Below are 18,428 nucleotides of genomic sequence, written 5' to 3' on the forward strand. Positions count from 1 at the left end.
CCCCGAGGGGCTGGCATGGAAGGGGGATCCCCAAGGGACGGTTTCAGCGTTGGGGGCGCAGCAGCGCTCCTGTGGCCTCGCTGACGTTGGGCGCGATGGGGCTTTGCCCTGCTCAGCCCTTCAAGAAAACCCACCGAGGGGGCTGCGAGTGGGTGAAAGGGAGGTCACTTTATTGGGGCGCGAAGGTGGGGAGCAGCTGGGCTGGGGCTGGGAGGCAGGGCTCAGCGGGGAAGGAGGCAGAACTCGTAGGGCCGTGGGATGCTCCCCAAGCCGCTGGACTCGGGCGAGATGTCGATCTCCGCGGGCGCTGCCAGGGCCCGGAGGGTGAAGTTCTGCAGGATGGCGGTGAAGAAGATGAACAGCTCCATGAGGGCCAGGCTCTCGCCCAAGCAGAGCCGCTTCCCTGCGGGGGAGAGAGGCCGAGGCGCTCGTCAGACGGAGCCTGGCTCGCCCCAGCCCCAGCCGCCCACCTCCCCTTTCCTTGGCCACAGCCGCGAGCCCTGCCACGGGGGAGCGTCCACCGGGGGCGTATCATGGGGAAACGTTCGGGGGGGGGCCCCAGGACGGGGCCGCAGCGAGTCCCTGGGAGTTGCCGGGGGGGGCGAGATCCTGCGCGGTGACAGGTGGCTGCTCCTCAGGACTACGGGAAAGGGGCTGTTTTCTACAGGTGAACAGAGTCACGGGTGGAACTGGGGAGAGAACCCAGGAGTCCTGGCTCCCAGCACCAATCCACCAGATCCCACTCCCCTCCCAGAATGGGGGAAAGGACCCAGGCGTCCTGGCTCCCAGCCCCCCCCTTCTCTAACCACCAGCCCCCACTCCCCTCCCAGAGCTGGGGAGAGGACCCAGGCATCCCGGCTGGGGGGCGCACTCTGCCCACAGCAATGGGAGAGGCTCCTGCTCTGCAGCGTCCCGGCGGCGCCCCCAGCCCGGATGTGCCCCAGCGGCGCTACCTGCCGAGAAGGCCATGAAGGCGTCGTTTCTCCGGAAGCGCCCGTTCTCGTCCAGGAAGTGGGTGGGGTCGAAGCAGGTGGGGTTCTTGAACTGGGTGGGGTCGGCCTGGGCCGTGCACAGCAGCGGGATGATGTTCAAGTCCTGCGGAGCCAGCAGGCGGTGCAGCCATGAGACCCCGACATCCCGACATTACGGGGCCCGTCCCGGTATTAGGGACTTTGTCTGGGAGAGGCAACTGTCCCCCCCCCGCCCCCGGCCCAAACCGCCGCCAAACACAAGTGTCCAGACTTTTCACACTTGCTGGCTGATCGCTCTAGGCCGGGGCGGTGGCCTGGAGACGCCAGGTGCCCTGCAATCTGGCTGTGGGGCGGGAGCCATTGCCCCCGGTCAGCTCGCGCCAGCACCCGGCGCATCCTGCCTGCCACCAAGCCTACTGCAGGTGGGGCGGTGAGACGGGGGGTGTGGCTAGAAATGGGTGTGTCTGGAAAAGGGGGGGTGTGGTTTCAGAAGGAAAGAGGGCGTGGCTGTGGGAAAAGGAGGTGTGGCCAGTCAGGAGGCCAGTGATGGGGAGAAAGGGGTTGTGGCTGGAAAAGCTCACATGAGGGGTGAGGGAAGGGGTGTGATTAGAGAAGGGGGGGGCATGGTTAGTGAAAATGGGTGTGGTTTGAGAAGGGGCGTGGCTAGTGAAAGGGGTGTGGTCAGATAAGGGGCGTGGATATTGAAAGGGGCGTGGTCGGATAAGGGGCATGGCTAGTGAAGAGGGGTGTGGTTGGGGGAAGGGGTGGGCCTGGGATGCCCTCCCAGTCTGTGATTTCAGCCCGTGCAGCCATCCTGCCCCAGTGTAAGTCAGAGCAGCCCCCAGGCTCCCCTGGGCTCGGGGCGGAGCACCCTCCCGCGCTGGGCCCACCGACCTTGGGCAGCGTGTAGCCGCGGAACTGAATGTCCCGGGTGACGGTGTGGGGCACGCCCATGGGGACGATGTCCGTGAAGCGCTGGATCTCATGGATCACGGCGTCTGTGTAGGGCATCTGGCTCCGGTCCTCCATGCAGGGGCTGCGGTGGGGGCCGATCACCCGGTCAATCTCCTCGTGCAGCTTCTCTGGAGGGAAGGGGACAAGGTGAGGCTGGCGCAAGGGCGGCACCAGCCATAAAGCCCCCAGGGCCAGGAGCCTCACTGGTGTTGATCCACATCCCTTCATTGCAGTCTGCAGAGATGCCAGCGGGGGAGCCAGCCTCCCCTGGACGCCAGCTCACATCCGGCCCCATTGACTGCCATGGAGCTATGGCTGGGGAAATTTGACAAGCAGCTCTCTTTGGGTGAGTTACAAACGTGAGCCCCTCCTGCCCCCCTTCTCGCCCCCCACCCCCGCCTACGTTGGGATAATCCCGGCATGTGGGAATTCTTCATCCCCCTGCCCCGGGGCTACCTTCGATCTCAGGGTGTCGGAGCAAGATGCGGAGCCCGTATCTCAAGGTGGAACTGACGGTCTCCGTCCCAGCAAAGAACAGGTTCACGGTGGTTTTAGACATCGTCTCGTCGTTGAAGTGTGTGTTGGGGTTGTTCTTTTCCTGCGAAGGAAGGGTGCAAGAATGCTGTGTGTGTGTGTGTGTGTGTGTGTGTGTGTGTGTGCGTGCGCGAGACACCACCACGTAATAGAATTCTCTCTGGGGGGGTGTGACCCCCGGAGAGTCGGACCGTTGTGGGAGATTTCCTACGGCTAGGTGAAACTTTTCAGCTGAAACTTTTATCTGGCAAACAAGCCACACGGAAACACCCGGCCACTTTGCGTCGATTTCGCCACGTTGGGCGTTCAAAGAACTTTGGAGGGGGAAAAGTCACAGCGTGTCATTCGTTTTGGCTTGAAACGACTAGGTTTCAAAATGTCCTTTAATTTTATGAAGGAAAAAAATTAAACCTGTTTGAGGACGGTTGAAATCCAACTGAAAGGAAAATGTTCCCGACTTTTCTGGCATGCGGTTGGCTTAGCGGGAGGCGCTCTCCCTCGGCGTCACAGCTGACCGGCTCAGTGGCGCTGTTGACTGGATCAGTCGTAAAAACTTGACTAGAGATGGACAAGTCCCCTCCCCCCAGGCAAATAGTCGACTTTTCAGGGCACCAGAACTGTTTGCAAATTTAGGTTGAATCCAGCAAATGGTTTCAGCCAGAAACAATACGTTTTCTCCCCCCAGAAACGGTTCCTTCCAGCCCATCTCCCTTCGATTTTTCATTTCAAAATGGACTTTCATTTAAAAAAAAAAAAAGGCAAAAGATGTCCTGAAACTACACGAATAATAATAATAGGGACGGTGGGGGGTTGAAGGAACAATTTAAAAAATATCAGTTTTGGTTTGACCCAAACCATGTTTTTTCCCTGGGTGTTTTTGTGGTTCGGGCCTGGAACCAGCCATCAGCTCTGCTCTTCATGGCTTGTGCAAGTGAGAGAGCAGCTGGTGTTTTCCTTGCAAGTAGTTTGCGACCACAGCGGCTTGTCAGATTCCAACTCGGGCGATTCCGTTCAGCCTGCCGCCAATCCCCAGGGGCATGGACATTGTCTCTTTCTTCCAACCCCCCCAGATCCCCTTCTAAATCTGCCAGTTCTTTCAAATTAAGGGGAAAAGGGCCAGCCAATCCCAAAGTGCTTTTAATCCCCCACCCAGCCCACCCAAAAAACGTGTGAGCTTCATAACTCATCTCCCACTGCGACTCCACTAAATGAGGACAAGAAGGAACAATTAGGGACATGAGTCCCCTGCTGTCAAATTCACCCGCCTCTACTTAAATCCAACACACGGGAAATGCATCCGGGCACCCTCTTTTGGCTGACCCAGCGAGCGGGTAACGGCTTACGACTGCTGCCAAAGAACGGGATTGCCCCTGGAGCTCAGGTGGTGGAATTCTGGGCTTTGGGGCCAGGCTCAAGGTGTGTGTCTCGTTCTCCGGGAGCAGCCCCCTTTTTGCTATTGTTCGGGGGGTGGCCAGCTTGGGGGGCTCTCCTGCTGGCCAGGACGGGCTACCTGCTGGATTTTGATGAGGAAGCAGTCGATGAAATCCATCGGGTTGTTGGGATCCAGGATCTCTTTATGCATCTTCAGCTGCTCGCCGACGAAAGCGGCCAGCTTCAGGTAGTTCTTGGTGATTTGCCTGTGAGGCCCGGGGACGTGTCTCATGATCTTGGGGAACGTGAACAGCAACTGGAAAGAAACGTTGGGGAGGGGGTGATAGAACTGTTAGTGGCTCTGTTCTCCAGATACACAGCCGGGGACCGTGTTCCCCTCTGGGGACAGCAGCGGTGTCTAGATCTAAGACCGGCCGTCGGCTTCAGGACGCATGATCATGGCTGTTCTGGCCAAATCTTGATCAAGGGCTTCTGGGCAGAATGGGATGGGGTCCCTGGCTGGAGACACAGAGGAATGTCGAGTAGGGGGAGGGTGTAGTGCGACCGTGCTATGGGGCAGGAATGAGACCGGAATCCTGTATCCAGTCTGGAGACAAGACGTCGAGAAATTGGAGAGGGGTTCAGGGGAAGACGACTCGCGGTCTGGAAAACCTGCCTCGCAGCAAGAGGAAGAGCCATCTCTGTTTAGCTTCTCCAAGAGAAGGTTAGGAGGCGACAGCTGCATGGTCCATACGTACCTCCAACGGGAGGAGATTTCGGACAGTGGAGGGGTCTCTAATCTAGCAGACAAAGACTGAGTGAGATCAAAAGGCTGGAGGCTGAAGGTAGAAAAATTCAGACAGAAAATAACGAGCAAACATTTAATTGTGAGGGCGGTTAGCCACTGCAACACCTGACCTGGGGAGGGGCTGGTGTTTCTTTCATGTGGAGTCTAAAAGACATGGGCTAGCTCGCCCACCAGATATGGGCTGGAGGCAGGAATTGTCCAATGAGGTTCTCAAGGCTGTATGGTGGTCTAGGAGAGGCGGGCCCCCCCATCCCGAATCCTCTCTCACCTGCCCCCAGGTGGAACTCATGAGTTTCCAGTTGCTGTTGATCAAGTTGAGCAGGGTGAGGAATTTCTTGTCGGTGTATTCGAAACGCTTCCCGAAGACCAGGGTGCAGATGATGTTGGAGCCGGCGCAGCTCAGGAAGAAGGTGGGGTCAAAGGGTTTGCCTAGAGGGGAGAGTCAGGGGCTGCTGTTACCCCCAGGCCTTGTGCCCTCAGCCTTCCCCAGGGATCTCAAAGCACCGTACAGTAATTTAGCCACACTTTTCCCTGGCAAGCAGGGGTTCTCACTGTCTGTCAGATGGGGAAACTGAGGCACAGAGTGGGGCACTGACCCAGCCCAGGTCACAGAATCAGTGGAATGGAATCCGGCATTCCTGACTCCCAGCTCAACCCACTAGACAACATGCTGTACCCAGACGCAGAACCCAGGAGTCCTAGGCCCCTCCCCCTGCTCTAACCACTAGACCCCATGCCCTTCCCAGAGCCAGGATAGAACCCAGGCATCCTGGCTCCCACCTCTGCTCACCCACCAGAGAACCTAATTGGGTTTGTGCAGACTGGGGGCAGAGCCCCAGTGTTTGGATCAGGACACAATGTTTGGATCCCAGATCTCTGGGTTTCCGGGTCACTGCCCCTCTCCTGCCCCTGCCCCCGGCTCATCCGTGAATGGAACGGAACCTTCGGTTTTCCGGAACTCAGACACCAGGAACTGGGCCTCCTCCTTGATGCGCTCCTCCATGCTCCTCTTCCCCATGCCAAAGTTCTTGAAGGTGGTGATGGCAAATCGGCGCAGCTGACGCCACCGCTCCCCGGTGCCGTAGACGATCCCTGGGCAAAGGAAATTCAATGCTGATCAATGCAAAAGTAACGCACAGTGGACAACATAATCCCAGCTCTCCATACACAACCATCGGGTCTCAACGAGCTGTTACCACTCAAGACAGAGATCTTGGCGTCATTGTGGATAGTTCTCTGCAAACAGCCACTCCATGGCAGTGGCCGTCAAACAGTGAACAGACTGTTGGGAACCATTAAGAAAGGGACAGATAATAGGACAGAAAATATCACGTTGCCTCTGTATCCATCCATGGGACACCCACAGCTTGAATCCTGCGTGCGGATGTGGTCGCCCCATCTCAAAAAAGATAGATTGGAACTGGAAAAGGTTCAGAGAAGGGCAAGAGAAATGCTTAGGGGGCTGGAACAGCTTCCGTATGGGGAGAGATGAATAAAACGGACTTTTCAGCTTGGAAAAGCGACGGCTAAGGGGAGATATGATAGAGGTCTGTAAAATCATGACTGGTGTGGAGAAAGTGAGTAGGGGAGTGTTGTTTACCCCTTCGCTTAACAAGAAACTGGGGTGAAATAATTAATAATCATCAGGTTTAAAACAAACAAAAGGAAGGACTTCTGCACCCAACATATCAACCTGTGGATCTCCTTGCCAGGGGATGCTGTGAAGTATTACTGGGCTCAAAAAAAGAACTAGATCAGTTCCTGGAGGATGGGTCCATCAATGGCTGTTAGCCAAGATGGGCAGGGACATAACCCCACGCTCTGGGTGTCCCTAAACCTCTGACGGCCAGAAGCTGGGAGTGGACGACAGGGAACAGATCACTTGATAACTGCCCTGTTCTGTTCATTACCTCTGAAGCAGCTGGCTGTCAAGGACAGGATACTATGCTAGATGGACCATTGGTCTGATCTAGCCTGTTTGTATGCCCCACACACTAGATACCACTCCTCCCTGTGACCTGGGGATAGAACCCAGGAGTCCTGATTCCCGACTCCAACACACTGGACACCACTCCCCTTCCTGACCTGTGTAGAGAACCCAGGCGTCCTGACTCCCAGCCTCCCCAGCTTTAACCACTAACCACTCTCCCAGGAAGGGGAAATGGTTGGGAATCGACCGTGATCCCTGCCCCGGGGTTTCACACCAGTCTGTGCTATGATTCCAGACCCTGCAATACAGCCAGGGGGTCAGGAGACTGAGCTGTGTGTCCGTCCGTCTGTGCCTCACCATTTCCATTACTCCACATCTGCACTGCCGGGAAGTCCCCCCTGCCGCTGAACTCCTCGGCCTTATCAATCAGGGCTTCCTTCAGCACCTTGTACCCAGAGAGCACCACGCAGGGCCGGGAGCCCAGGTAAAAGGTGTAGATCGGGCCGTAAGTTTCGCTGAGCTGGAAGGAATAAAGGAAGGCGGCTGTTAACCCCGGGCTGCAAGGGTCAGTGGTCAGGGCGCGCGGCGGGGAGTCAGGACACCTGGGTTCTTGCCTTAACTCTGCCACTTCCCTGCGGTCTGACCTTCGATTAGTCACTTCCCCCTTGTGTTTCTCCTCCTACCCTTTGTCTGAGCAGGTTGTGAACTCGCTGGGAGCCGGGCCTGTCTCTGATGCTGTATCTGTGCAGTACCTGGTATAGCTGGGGGGCTGGGAGCCAGGACTCCTGGGTTCTATCCCCAGCTCTGGGAGAGGTGGGGGCTAAAGCAGCGGGGGCTGGGAGCAGGACTCCTGGGTTCTATTCTGGTTCTGGGAGGGGAGCGGGGTCTAGTGGTTAGAACGGGGGGGCTGGGAGCCAGGACTCCTGGGTTCTCTCCCTGGCTCTGGGAGAAGAGTGGGGTCTAGTGGGTGGAGCAGTGTGGGGCATTCTCAGAGTCTAGGCTCCGGGGTTCTCCTGTGATGCTAATAATAATTCGAGCTGCGTGACAAAGACCATTCTGTTTTGGAGCCCAGGTGACAAACGGTTTGTGTTTCGCAGAGCTCCACCAGGGTTCGGCCCCCAGATGCCTGTGAGGTTCTGGGCCTAGGTGCCCCCCGAGGTCGCGTCCGGCTGCCCATTTCTAAGACTCTATGAAAAGCCACGTTTCTGACGCAAAACTTTCCTGCCACTCAAACCACAATAACGAGCAAACTGAGGCACGACTCACCTTCCGCAGAGACTTTATCAGCTCCTTCACCTCCACCTGCAGCATGTTCCCCAGGAACGGGATGGGGGTGGGCCCGGGCGGCAGGTTGTGCCAGTTTTTCTTCTTCCGGGTCAAGAGGAGGAAGATGCACATGACGCATATCGCCAGGAGGATGCTGAGGGTCCCACTGAAATCCATCCTGGAGCTGGCCTCTCTCCTCCGCTGCACTTTGCGTTAGACCCTGGGTGACGCTGGCACAACCCTGTCTATATAGCCCCCCCAGGGGGCCTTGCTGATAACGCCCCTCTTTGCATCACAGCTCTGGGTAAATAATTGCAAACTCTGCTGGATGGTGAAATTTGGAATTTACCCACTTGTGCCATCCATGGTGACCACCTGGGACAACTCCTCAGCGGGGGCTTGAACCCACCACCTCGCTCGCAAGCCGCCACTGGAGCTGAAGGAGCATGACCCGCTGTGTCTTCTCCATGGTGGACTCGTTTGCCTCGTCTCCGGGCTAGGGAAGGACTCAGAGTGGGCTGACGGGTGTTTATGTGGTGGGTGTCCGTGGGCTGGGGCATTATTCACCAATAAGGAATTCCGCCACGCGAGCAGTTTAGTCACTATGGGAGGACCAAGTACCACCAACTCCTTCGGAGCGTCACTGGCTTGGCCTGTGCCTCAGTTTCCCCACCTGTAAAATGGCAAGCAACGGGAAGCCAATGGGGAGTCAACAGGAAGTGAAGCAGGAAGCCAATGGGAAGTCTGCCTGGAAGTCGGTGAGACCTGGGCTGGGTAAGGGCCACAATATACAGCGCAATGAGACCCTCAGTCTTAGCGGGGTCCTCCAGGCGCTACCGTAATACATATAATAGCAGTAATGCAATTAATACGGCTCTCATTCTTGAATGACGTTTCCCTACTGAACCGCTGTCAGGGAGCGAGCTGGCATCGCTGACACTGGCAGGAGACGCCTGCTGCAGCCGAGGCAGGAAGATAAAGGGATCCAGCGGGCGAAGCCGTAACCACGAGAGTCTGGGCGAGCGGCACAGCGGTTAATTATTACCTGTCCTGCCACTGTGCAGATCGGGCAGCTCAACCGGTCTGGGGAGAGCCAGTCCACCCCAGAACTTCATATGCACGAACGATAATCGTGTTTCGATAGAACAGTGACTTTCAGCCGGTCAGAGCCTTTCCCCTGATGCTGCACACCCCCTGCTTTATATGCAAATCGGTTAGATAGACATGCGGAATAATGGGGGTTACAGCATGCTCCCCCAAGGTACAGAATGTCACACCGGGGTTCAGAGGCCACGTGGGACCCAGCGCGGCTCGTTAGCTCCTCCTCATGGCTGGGCCTAGGATGGACCTTTCTGAGTCTGCTGCTGATTCTTTGCAGAGGTGGTTGTTTGGCTCAAGCAGTGGAAGTTCAGGCTTTCGGACCCCAAGGCTCCCCCTTCAGCCCCCCCAGGGGTGACCTGGGGGGGGTGTTATCGCCTGATTGTGGACCTGACCCGCCCCTCCATGGCCATTCAAAGGGATTGTCTCTTACAACAACTCCATGGGGCCGGTGACCTCTGTGTTACTGTAATACACCTAATGGTGCGAATCCGTGCGAGGAACTGGCAGCTCTCCGTGCGACCCGTCCAATTCTCCCCACCAGGCCCCTGGAGGAAAGGAGCCGAGGCCTTTCCAGCCGGAAACGAAGGGGAAGAATGGGCGAGTGTGGCAAATGCAGCATGAGGTGGACCGAACCCCTCCAATAAGTGGCATGGGCCGGGCACTGGGACGGTCGCTGCTGGCAGGGGACTGCCTTGGGGCCAGTGAAGGCTGGAGGTTTGCTTTGCCTCCGGGACTTCACCCCCAGAGAGAGGCAGGCCCTGCTGCCAGGAGCTCACAGTCTGAACAGCCAGAGGAAGGAGTCGTAGATTCCAAGGGACCCCATCTTGTCCGGCCCCTGATAGCACAGGGCAGAGACCTGCCCCCCTTTCCCCCCCAAATTCCTAGGGCAGATCTTTTAGAAAAGCAGCCCATCTTTGATGTAAAGCCATCAGGGCTGGAGAACACGCTGTGCCCCTTGGCAAAGGGTTCCCCTGGTGAATTGCTTTCATGCTTCAAAATTTACGCCTTATTTCCAGTCTGAATTTGTCCAGCTTCAGCATCCAGCCCGTGGGTTGTGTCAGCCCTTCCTCGGCTCGCTCGTTGTTAAATACTTGCTCCCCGTGTCGGTACCGATAGACCGGGATCTCCTGCTCTTCGCTGCGTTTTCGAATCTTTTGATCATTCTTTGCTGAGCTCCTCCAACTGATCAGCGTCTTTCTTGAATCGTGGGCACCAGAACCTGACACAAGATCCCGGCTGCCGTCGCACCGGGGCCAAACACAGAGGGGAAATCACCTCCCTGCATGTGGGTCCTGCTTCACCCTCCCTCCTCCCCCACCCCCCAGGGCTTATCTTCACCAACGGGGAGCGGTGGCGGCAGCTGCACCGGTTCTCCCTCGGCACGCGGTGGAACCTCGGCACGGGGCAGCGGAGCGTGGCGGGGCGGATCCGGGAGGAGGCCCAGCGCCTGGCAGAGGAGCTTGGGAACACAAAGGGTAGGTGCTTCCTGTCTCACCTGCTGTCGCCGGAGCCCCCGTTCCAAGTGCCTCAGCCTGTTTACTATCTGCTCAGCTCTCTGCTCAGATTTCTCCCCGTGAACTGGTGGAACTCACTGCCACAGGCTCAGAGGCTCGTGTGGAGAAGGAGACCAGCCACCGGTCCATCAGCCAGGATTAGAGACAGCCAAGTTTAGAGCAAGTCCAAGGGAGGACGGATGGGCTCTGGGCTGGGAGTCAGAATGCCGCGGTCGGTTCCTGCCTTGGCCACAGGTTCCTGGTCTCTGCATCTCTCTTGGCCTCGTATCCTCACTCTGTGCAATGCGGATAAGAACCCCGTCCTTTGTCTGTTCACACTAGGAGCTCTTTGGGGCAGGAACTATCTTTCACTGTGTGCCTGGGCAGTGCCTGAAGTGCCAAGGACCCCTGTTCTCCGTCATGTTCTGGGCAGCGCCTGGAACAATGGGGTCTGGGCAGCGCCTGGCACAACAGGGCCCTGATCTCAGCCGGGGTCCGGGCAGCGCCCGGTGCCACAGGGCCCTGATCTCAGCCGGGGTCTGGGTAGCACCTCGCACGATGGGGCCCTGTTCTCGGTTGGGGTCTGGGCAGCGCCCAGCACGACGGGGCCCTGATCTCGGTCGGGGTCTGGGCAGCGCCCAGCATGACGGGGCCCTGATCTCGATTTGGGTCTGGGCAGCGCCCAGCGCGACGGGGCCCTGATCTCGGCTGGGGTCTGGGCAGCACCCAGCATGACGGGGCCCTGATCTCGATTTGGGTCTGGGCAGCGCCCAGCGCGACGGGGCCCTGATCTCGGTCGGGGTCTGGGCAGCGCCTGGAGCGACGGGGCCCTGATCTCGGTCGGGGTCTGGGCAGTGCCCGGCACGACGGGGCCCTGATCTCGGTTTGGGTCTGGGCAGCGCCCGGCGCGACGGGGCCCTGATCTCGGTTTGGGTCTGGGCAGCGCCCGGCACGACGGGGCCCTGATCTGGGTTGGGGTCTGGCCAGCGCCCAGCGCGACGGGGCCCTGATCTGGGTCGGGGTCTGGGCAGCGCCCGGCGTGATGGATCCCCAGTCTGTGATGGGGCCACTAGGTGCTACTGTAATACACCTAATAATAACGATTAATCTTTGGGCCATAGGCCAACTGGATAGTAACCATGGGGTGGAAGAAGAAACCTCTGCAAGTTATTCCTGAATTGCCCACCAGGGCACCTTCCACTCTTCCACCTTCCTCTAGCCCAGAGATGCTCTGACCTCCGCGGCTCAGGAGTCAAATTAGCGATCCACTTACCCAAGAGAGTCACAGCCGTGTGAATTAAGTGCACTATCGAATCAGATTTCAACAGCCTGACAGGCAAAAGGCTTTGTTTATAGCTCTGTGTATTATTCCTACAGAAAATGAGTTAAGAACTTCATGCAAGTTCATCACATAATTGGTGAGTAACACAGTAAAAGTCTCCTGGTTGGTCAGTAACGTAGATCGGTTACTAATTCACTCACACTGCGTGGTAACGTCCCGGGCTGCAAAGAGACCCATTACGGCGCCACTTGCGGCCTGCACGCCTGGGTCGGGGTCTCGCAGCCCTACAGAAGCTGGCGAAGGCTGCGGGGGGAGGAATTTCTGGGCTGGGTGGGCCCTGAGCCTCCCAGGCTAGTCCATTGCCCTGGCTCCTGGGGCTCCCCGCCCTCTCCATGGTGCTGAAAGTCCCAGCACCATTTGCACCATGAATCCGCTTTCCCTGGGACCTGCGGAGCTCTCTTCCCTTTCCCCCAGGCTCGCCCTTCGACCCACCTTCCTCCTGGGCTCCGCCGTCTCCAACATCGTCTGCTGCCTCGTCTTCGGCAGCCGCTTTGGCTACAAGGACCAGGAGTTCCTCACCCTGCTGAGCTGCATCAACCAGAACTTTCTCCTGCTGAGCTCCCGCTGGGGCCAGGTGGGGCAGGTGCCGGGGTGGGACCGAGTGAAAGTCACCCCCGTGATGGATGGACAGAGAGCTGGGGGTGTCAGGGCAGGGATAGATGGATGGACAGATAGAGGGGTGTGTAGGGGGGTGGATGGATGGATGGACAGAGGGGTATTCATGGGGAAGGTGGGATGGATGGATGGATAGAGAGGTATTCATGGGGAAGGCGGGAGGGGCGGATGGACGGAGGGGTGTGTGGGGGGAAGGGGGTGGGGCGGATGGACGGAGGGGTGTGTGGGGGGAAGGGGGTGGGGCGGATGGACAGAGGGGTATTCATGGGGAAGGCGGAAGGGGCGGATGGACGGAGGGGTGTGTGGGGGGAAGGGGGTGGGGCGGATGGACAGAGGGGTATTCATGGGGAAGGCAGGAGGGGCGGATGGACGGAGGGGTGTGTGGGGGGAAGGCGGGATGGGTGGATGGATAGAGGGGTGTGGGGGGAGGCGGGATGGATGAATAGACACACAGACAGATTCTCTTTGTTCTGGACTTGGACACGTGACCCCCCGTTTCGGTGTCCGGACCCACTGAGATCCCGGCTGCTCCTGGCTATTTTGCTGGCCACCCCCTGGGTGCTGGGCATGTGCCCTCGCCAGCTCCCCCATGCCCGTCTCTTGCAGCCCTACAGCGCGCTCCCGCCCCTCCTGGCCGCTCTGCCGGGCGGCCCCACGCCATGTTCCACAACGCGGACGCCCTCAAGCGCCTTGTCTCGGAGAGAGCGAAGCGGTCCCAGGACTCGCTGGGTCCCAGCTCTCCCGACAGCTACATCGACTGCTTCCTGCTCCGGACGGACCAGGTTTTGGAGCAGCCCCAGGGATGGCCCTGGGCGAGGGGGTGGGAGATCTGAGTTCAGTGCCCCCCTCTCACAGGCCCCCTGGGTAACCCTGGGGAAATCCCAGCACGCCGGGGCCCTAATCTCGGCCGGGGTCTGGGCAGCGCCTGGCATGACAGGGCCCTGCTCTTTGCCTTGGATGATGCTGTTTTGTATCGTCACCCCTGGTTCCTGTCGGTCCCTCTTGCTTCTGATGGAGCCTCTGTTCTTCCTTAAATCCACCATCTTGTGTTTTATTGTAAGTGCTCCCCAGTGGCCTGTTTTCCGGGTGCTTTAAGGGAAAAGCGGTGAATGGTTGCTGCTTTGGGGGCAGAGCGGCTGCGATTTCCATGAGAAGCCGGCATCAGGGGCTGGCTAGCACAGGGGACTTGGGGCTTGGGGGCCACCTCTTGGGGCCCAGCCCGGAGGAGAGGCCTTGGATGGACCCCAGGCTGGTGCTGTTTGGGCACTCATGCCTAGCTGGCACCAGCAAGATCCCTGTCACTCAAGGCTGGGGGGTCACAGTCCTGGGTACCCCAAGAACCATCCCAGTCTCTGTTTAGCCCTGTGCTCCTTGCCCACCCCCCAGGAAAAGCAGAACCCCGACACCGAGTTCACCACCGAGAACTTGGTCATGACGACGCTGGAGTTGTTCTTTGCCGGGACGGAGACGGTCAGCACCACCCTGAGATGCAGGATCCTGCTTCTCATGAAGTATCCTGAGATAAAAGGTAGGGCGGGGGGAGGTGCTAAGGTGCTGGCCTGGGACTTGGGGGCCCTGGGTTCAAGTCTTGGCCTTGCTCGGTGCCTCTGTGACACAGAGATCACACTTCTCCCCTGTGCTGTGAAGGGGAAACCCATGGGTGTTTCTGACAGGGCTCAGGTCTGATAAGAATATGGGGCACGGGCCCCAGCTGGCGTGATTCGGTGCTGCAGTAAGTGATGCCAGCTGAATAGCAGGCTGTGATGGGGTGAGCTGCCCCTTTCAGGGTAGCGGTATCCAGGGTTAGCTCACCCCTGTTGTGTGCTGGGGCCCTTTAAGAGTTCAGGGCGCTGTGATAGGCAAAGGACGACAGGAGAAAGGCTCCCGTCGGGTCAGCGACAGGCTGCGTATCCCGAAATGGGACTGGAGGCAGAAGCTGCTGGGTTGGCAACACACAGCAGCCCCACGACAGGAGGAGCCAGAGCAGCCCTGGTGCCGCTGGGGAAGACCCTGGCGCAAGCTGTCCGGAGAGCAGGAGCTGCCCTGGGGGAGAGCAGAGACGTGCCCCTGGGAGCAGAGCGCTTGGTGCTGCTCCAGAGCCCAGGGCAAGGTGAAGAGCAAGAGACGCATGAGGACGCGGCAGCCCCAGCTGGAGGGAGCTGGAGAGGAGGCAGCCAGGCTACTGGGGCCGTGGCTCGGCGGGACACCCGAGGCACAGCGGCCGGCTGAGGCCAAGGGATGTTGTGACGGTGGTCGCAGAAACACCAGGTCCCCGAGAATCAGCGGGTGGAAAAGTGAGAGGAACGGGACCGCTGTCGCTGAGCGGAGAGCCAGCCGGGACACAATGGAGAGGACGGGGTCTCCCGCCATGAAGAAGAGAAACGAGACTCTCCCATTCAGAGAGCAGGAGCAGCACAAAGAGGGCAAACCTGGGGGTCAGGGTGAGCTAGGGTGACCAGACAGCAAGTGTGAGAAATCGGGACGGGGGTGGAGGGTACGTGTACGTACTGGGGTGGGGCGTGGTGGGCTCCTGAGCAGGAGGCAGCCCTAACGAAGCTTAAACAGGGTCCCAGGCCTGTTTCAATAGGGTGAAAGGGCCAGACTGTCTAGTGGCCCCACAGATTTCTGGCCCCATGGAGGCCAGTGGAGCAATGCCAGATTACACCCCCTGGGAACTTGGCCCAACGGTACCAATCCGAACCTGCAATGTTGCCTGCAGAAATACAGGTTGGGTTCCCTCTCCCTCACACCAGTTTGAATCTGGAGTCACTCCATTTGCTGGTAGCAATAGTAGGCTGTTATCTTCTACGTCACTGGGGTTTTGTCGGTGTGGGAGCTAGTGCGAGTGGAGGATTCAGGCCGTCATTCCCGCCACCCCAGCCTTTGGGCTCAGTCTTGTTTCTCTCGGTGCAGAGAAAGTTCACAAGGAGATTGACCGGGTGATTGGGCGGTCCCGCCTGCCGGCGACTGAGGACCGGAGCTGCATGCCCTACACCGACGCCGTGATCCACGAGGTACACAGATTCGCTGACGTCATCCCCATGAGCCTCCCGCACGTCACGACCCAGGACGTCCAGTTCAGAGCATACGTGATCCCCAAGGTCGGGCTCCCGGTGCCAGGGTGAGGGCAGGGCCAAGGTGCTGGGGAACGCTGAGATCTCTTGCTGTCTCAGGACCAACTCTGTCCCCTCCAGCTCCTGGTCCATTGAAGTCCATGGAAAGACCCTCCGTGGGCTTTGGATGACTCTGCCAGACCATTTCACCCAGGCTTTCTCGGTCACCCACCGTGCGATGCACTGGATTGGCAGCCTTGGTCCCTTCAAGCCATGTGCTGAGTCCAGCCAGCTGCCCACTCCCCCCGAACCTCTGACATGGGAGGCGGGCACGTCAGGCGTGAGGTAGGGAAGGTTCTGGCCAGAGGTAAAGCAGAGCTAATTGAAATGGGGATGGGGGGACTGGGTTTTTTTGTGTGTGGAAAATTTTGATGAAAACTGGGGAACATTTCAATTTTGGGGCAAAAATTTGAAACCTGAAAATTTTGGGCTGAGAAGTGAAACATTTCAATCCCAAAAGGCTGCTGCAAAGCTTCATGGGAGATGTAGTTTGCGTGCCGCATGTCCCATTCTCCTCTACAGGCCAGGCTTCCTGATCAGACTACACCTCCCATGGTGCACCACAGCATCCCCTCTTGGACAAGGGGAGGCACTGCCTCATGGGAGTCCTTGGCCATGGTGCACCATGGGAGATGTAGTTTGGGTTCCTTATGCTCCCTTTCTCCTTTATAAGCCAGGTTTGCTGGTCAGACTACATCTCCCATGTTGCACCGCAGTGTCCCCGCTTGGATGAGGAGAGCTGGTGCATCCTGGGTGTCCCTAGCCATGGTGCATCATGGGAGATGTAGTCCATCTGGAAAGCCTGGCCCATAGGGGAGAATGGGGACACGAAACAACCAAACTACAATTACCATGGCTGGCGACCCACACGATGCTCTGGCTGTCCCCAGCTGGCGTCCATCCTCTGCACAGGCGGGCGCTTGCTCTGCTTCACCGGATGTGTGCCGGGTGAAGGCCAACCACTTAGCAAAAGGGGATGGGCCGTGGGATGGAAATGATGGGAAGACGACCCTGGGCTCGGCTGGTGCCCCCCCCGCCCACGTCAAGGGGTAGGATGTGTTGGCCCTGTCTGCGTCCCGTCATCTCCCAGGTGGTTTTCTCTGTTACCAGGGCACCACCGTCATCCCCTTGCTGAGCTCAGTCCTCCGGGATACAAGTTGGTTCAAAAACACGGATGTCTTTGACCCCGGGCATTTCCTGGATGGGAGCGGGCACTTCCAGAAGAGCAATGCCTTCATGCCGTTCTCTGCAGGTAAGAGGTGTGTATTCATATTCAAGAGTGGGTGAGGCCTAGTGGTTAGAGCAGGGGGGCTGGGAGCCAGGACTCCTGGGTTCTCTCCTGGCTCTGGGAGGAGAGTGGGGTTCAGTGGTTAGAGCAGGGGGGCCGGAGCCCAGACATCCTGTTTCCCTGCTCTGACTGTGTCCTGGTCTCGCTCAGAGCTGGGGCTGGAACCTGCCGCTCTGGCCCAGCTACGCCACGTCCATCAGTACTTACTCCTCAGTACTTTCCCTCTAACCCTGCTTGCCATCCTGTCTCCTCTCCCAGGCAAGCATGTGTGCGTGGGTGAGAGCCTGGCACACATGGAAGTCTTCCTCTTCCTCACCGCCATCCTGCAGTGCTACACCTTGGAGCCGCTCGGTGACCTGGGCACCCTCAACACCAGCCCTGTGGAGAGCGGGCTAGGGAACATCCCCCACCCCTACGAACTCAGGCTGCTCCCGCGCTAGAGTGCGCCCCGCGTCAAAAGCCCCCCATAAAGCCGAGGACCATGTGTGGTGCAGTCACCCCTACTTCAGAGAGGCTAGACCCCTGCCCCCCCTTCCAGCCGAGGCCCCACCCCTTCTGCCTAAGGTCCCACCCCTCACTGCCCCTTCTGCCTCCCCACTCTCGCTGGCCAGCCTGCCAGTGCAGCCCCGAACCCCAGCCAGCCCGTCGCAGTCCAGAGGAGTCTCAAGTCCCCGCCAGCCGGCCAGGGTTGAGCTCTGAGCCCGGACCATCCAGAGGAGCTCTGAGCCCTGCCGATGAGCCCCTGGAAGAAACACAGGGTAGAAAACAAGCCCTCGTTAAGCAAACTGCTGACTTGTGTCACGTTCCTTCCTTGGGGTTCTCTGGGCGGGAAAGGACGAGGAAGTTGAATTTGATGTTTGCAGAGTTCTAGGAACCAACCTCAACAACCCCGACTAGCAGCATAAGCGAGACGAAGGGGCAGCATGGTGAGATTTTTATTGGCACGTGTCATTAAACGTCCATTTCACCGCCCATGCAAACCGATGTAAAAACCTGCACATCCAAATTCCCAGCTAGGCAAAGTCAGCAAGAGGCTGCGTGAGAACGTCTCGGAGCGTGAGCTGGGCCCAGGTATCCGCCGGGCTCTAGTTATAAAACCTTAGAGCTTTGAATCTCATCATCTATTGTCATTAAGTAATCGTTGTCTGCTTCCCCCCACTCTCTGACCTCCCCACCCCCTTATTTCCCACAACTGTGAAAATTTAAATTGATACAACTAGGGGACAATGCTTAAAGCCCCGCATTTTGAGCAACTGGGAACATTTACATTAAAAAAATGCTTAAAAAGAAACACCAATATAATCCATTAGAAGTCTAAGAAAAATTCTGCTAAGCCTAGATTTAAGAAGGCAAAGATAGCTTTGGAGGTTGGAGGGTTGGGGGTTTGGCGAACATAAACGGGCGAATTGGTCAGTACAACGACCAGCTGGGTTTTCGGAAGCCAGTAACATGAGCGCAAGAGGAAATGACACGTCTCCTCGCCCACTAGCCTGGGAAAGTGACTTCGTTTCGGGTTTTGACTGAGTCCCTAACAACCAGGCCTCATGTGGGCTAATTGGTTCTTGGCTCTGGCTTTTGCTAACGTCACAGAGGAAAAACCACCCGAAGCTAAAGCGTTAAGACAATTTTGTCACTGGCTTAC

At 58.1% G+C, this 18,428-nt stretch overlaps 1 protein-coding gene and 1 pseudogene across 1 annotated transcript; one reads left to right on the plus strand and one right to left on the minus strand.

The window, feature by feature from the left end:
* Positions 1 to 221: 221 nt before the first annotated feature.
* LOC141976660 (cytochrome P450 2G1-like) lies at positions 222 to 7,050 on the minus strand. The gene is made up of 8 exons (XM_074937763.1): positions 6,926 to 7,050; positions 5,581 to 5,730; positions 4,907 to 5,067; positions 3,970 to 4,146; positions 2,382 to 2,523; positions 1,866 to 2,053; positions 954 to 1,095; positions 222 to 403 (listed from the first exon to the last, which is right to left on the minus strand). Exons 1-8 carry the CDS (start codon positions 6,942 to 6,944, stop codon positions 222 to 224), a joined length of 1,161 nt encoding a protein of 386 aa, XP_074793864.1. The 5' UTR covers positions 6,945 to 7,050.
* A 4,904-nt stretch (positions 7,051 to 11,954) lies between these two features.
* Positions 11,955 to 18,004, plus strand: LOC141976662 (cytochrome P450 2F2-like; annotated as a pseudogene).
* Positions 18,005 to 18,428: the final 424 nt, after the last annotated feature.

This window comes from Natator depressus, chromosome 23, assembly GCF_965152275.1.
Source record: "Natator depressus isolate rNatDep1 chromosome 23, rNatDep2.hap1, whole genome shotgun sequence".
In the NCBI taxonomy this organism is placed as follows: domain Eukaryota; kingdom Metazoa; phylum Chordata; order Testudines; family Cheloniidae; genus Natator; species Natator depressus.

What these genes read in the sequence shown, in the direction of transcription:
- LOC141976660 (XM_074937763.1), bottom strand. An exon ending in TGAGTTCCGGAAAACCGAAG is followed by an intron (nt 5,068 to 5,580) that starts GTTCCGTTCCAT and finishes TCTCCCCTCTAG; the next exon opens with GCAAACCCTTTGACCCCACC. An exon ending in GCGGCTACACGCTGCCCAAG is followed by an intron (nt 1,096 to 1,865) that starts GTCGGTGGGCCC and finishes CTGGCTCCGCAG; the next exon opens with GACTTGAACATCATCCCGCT.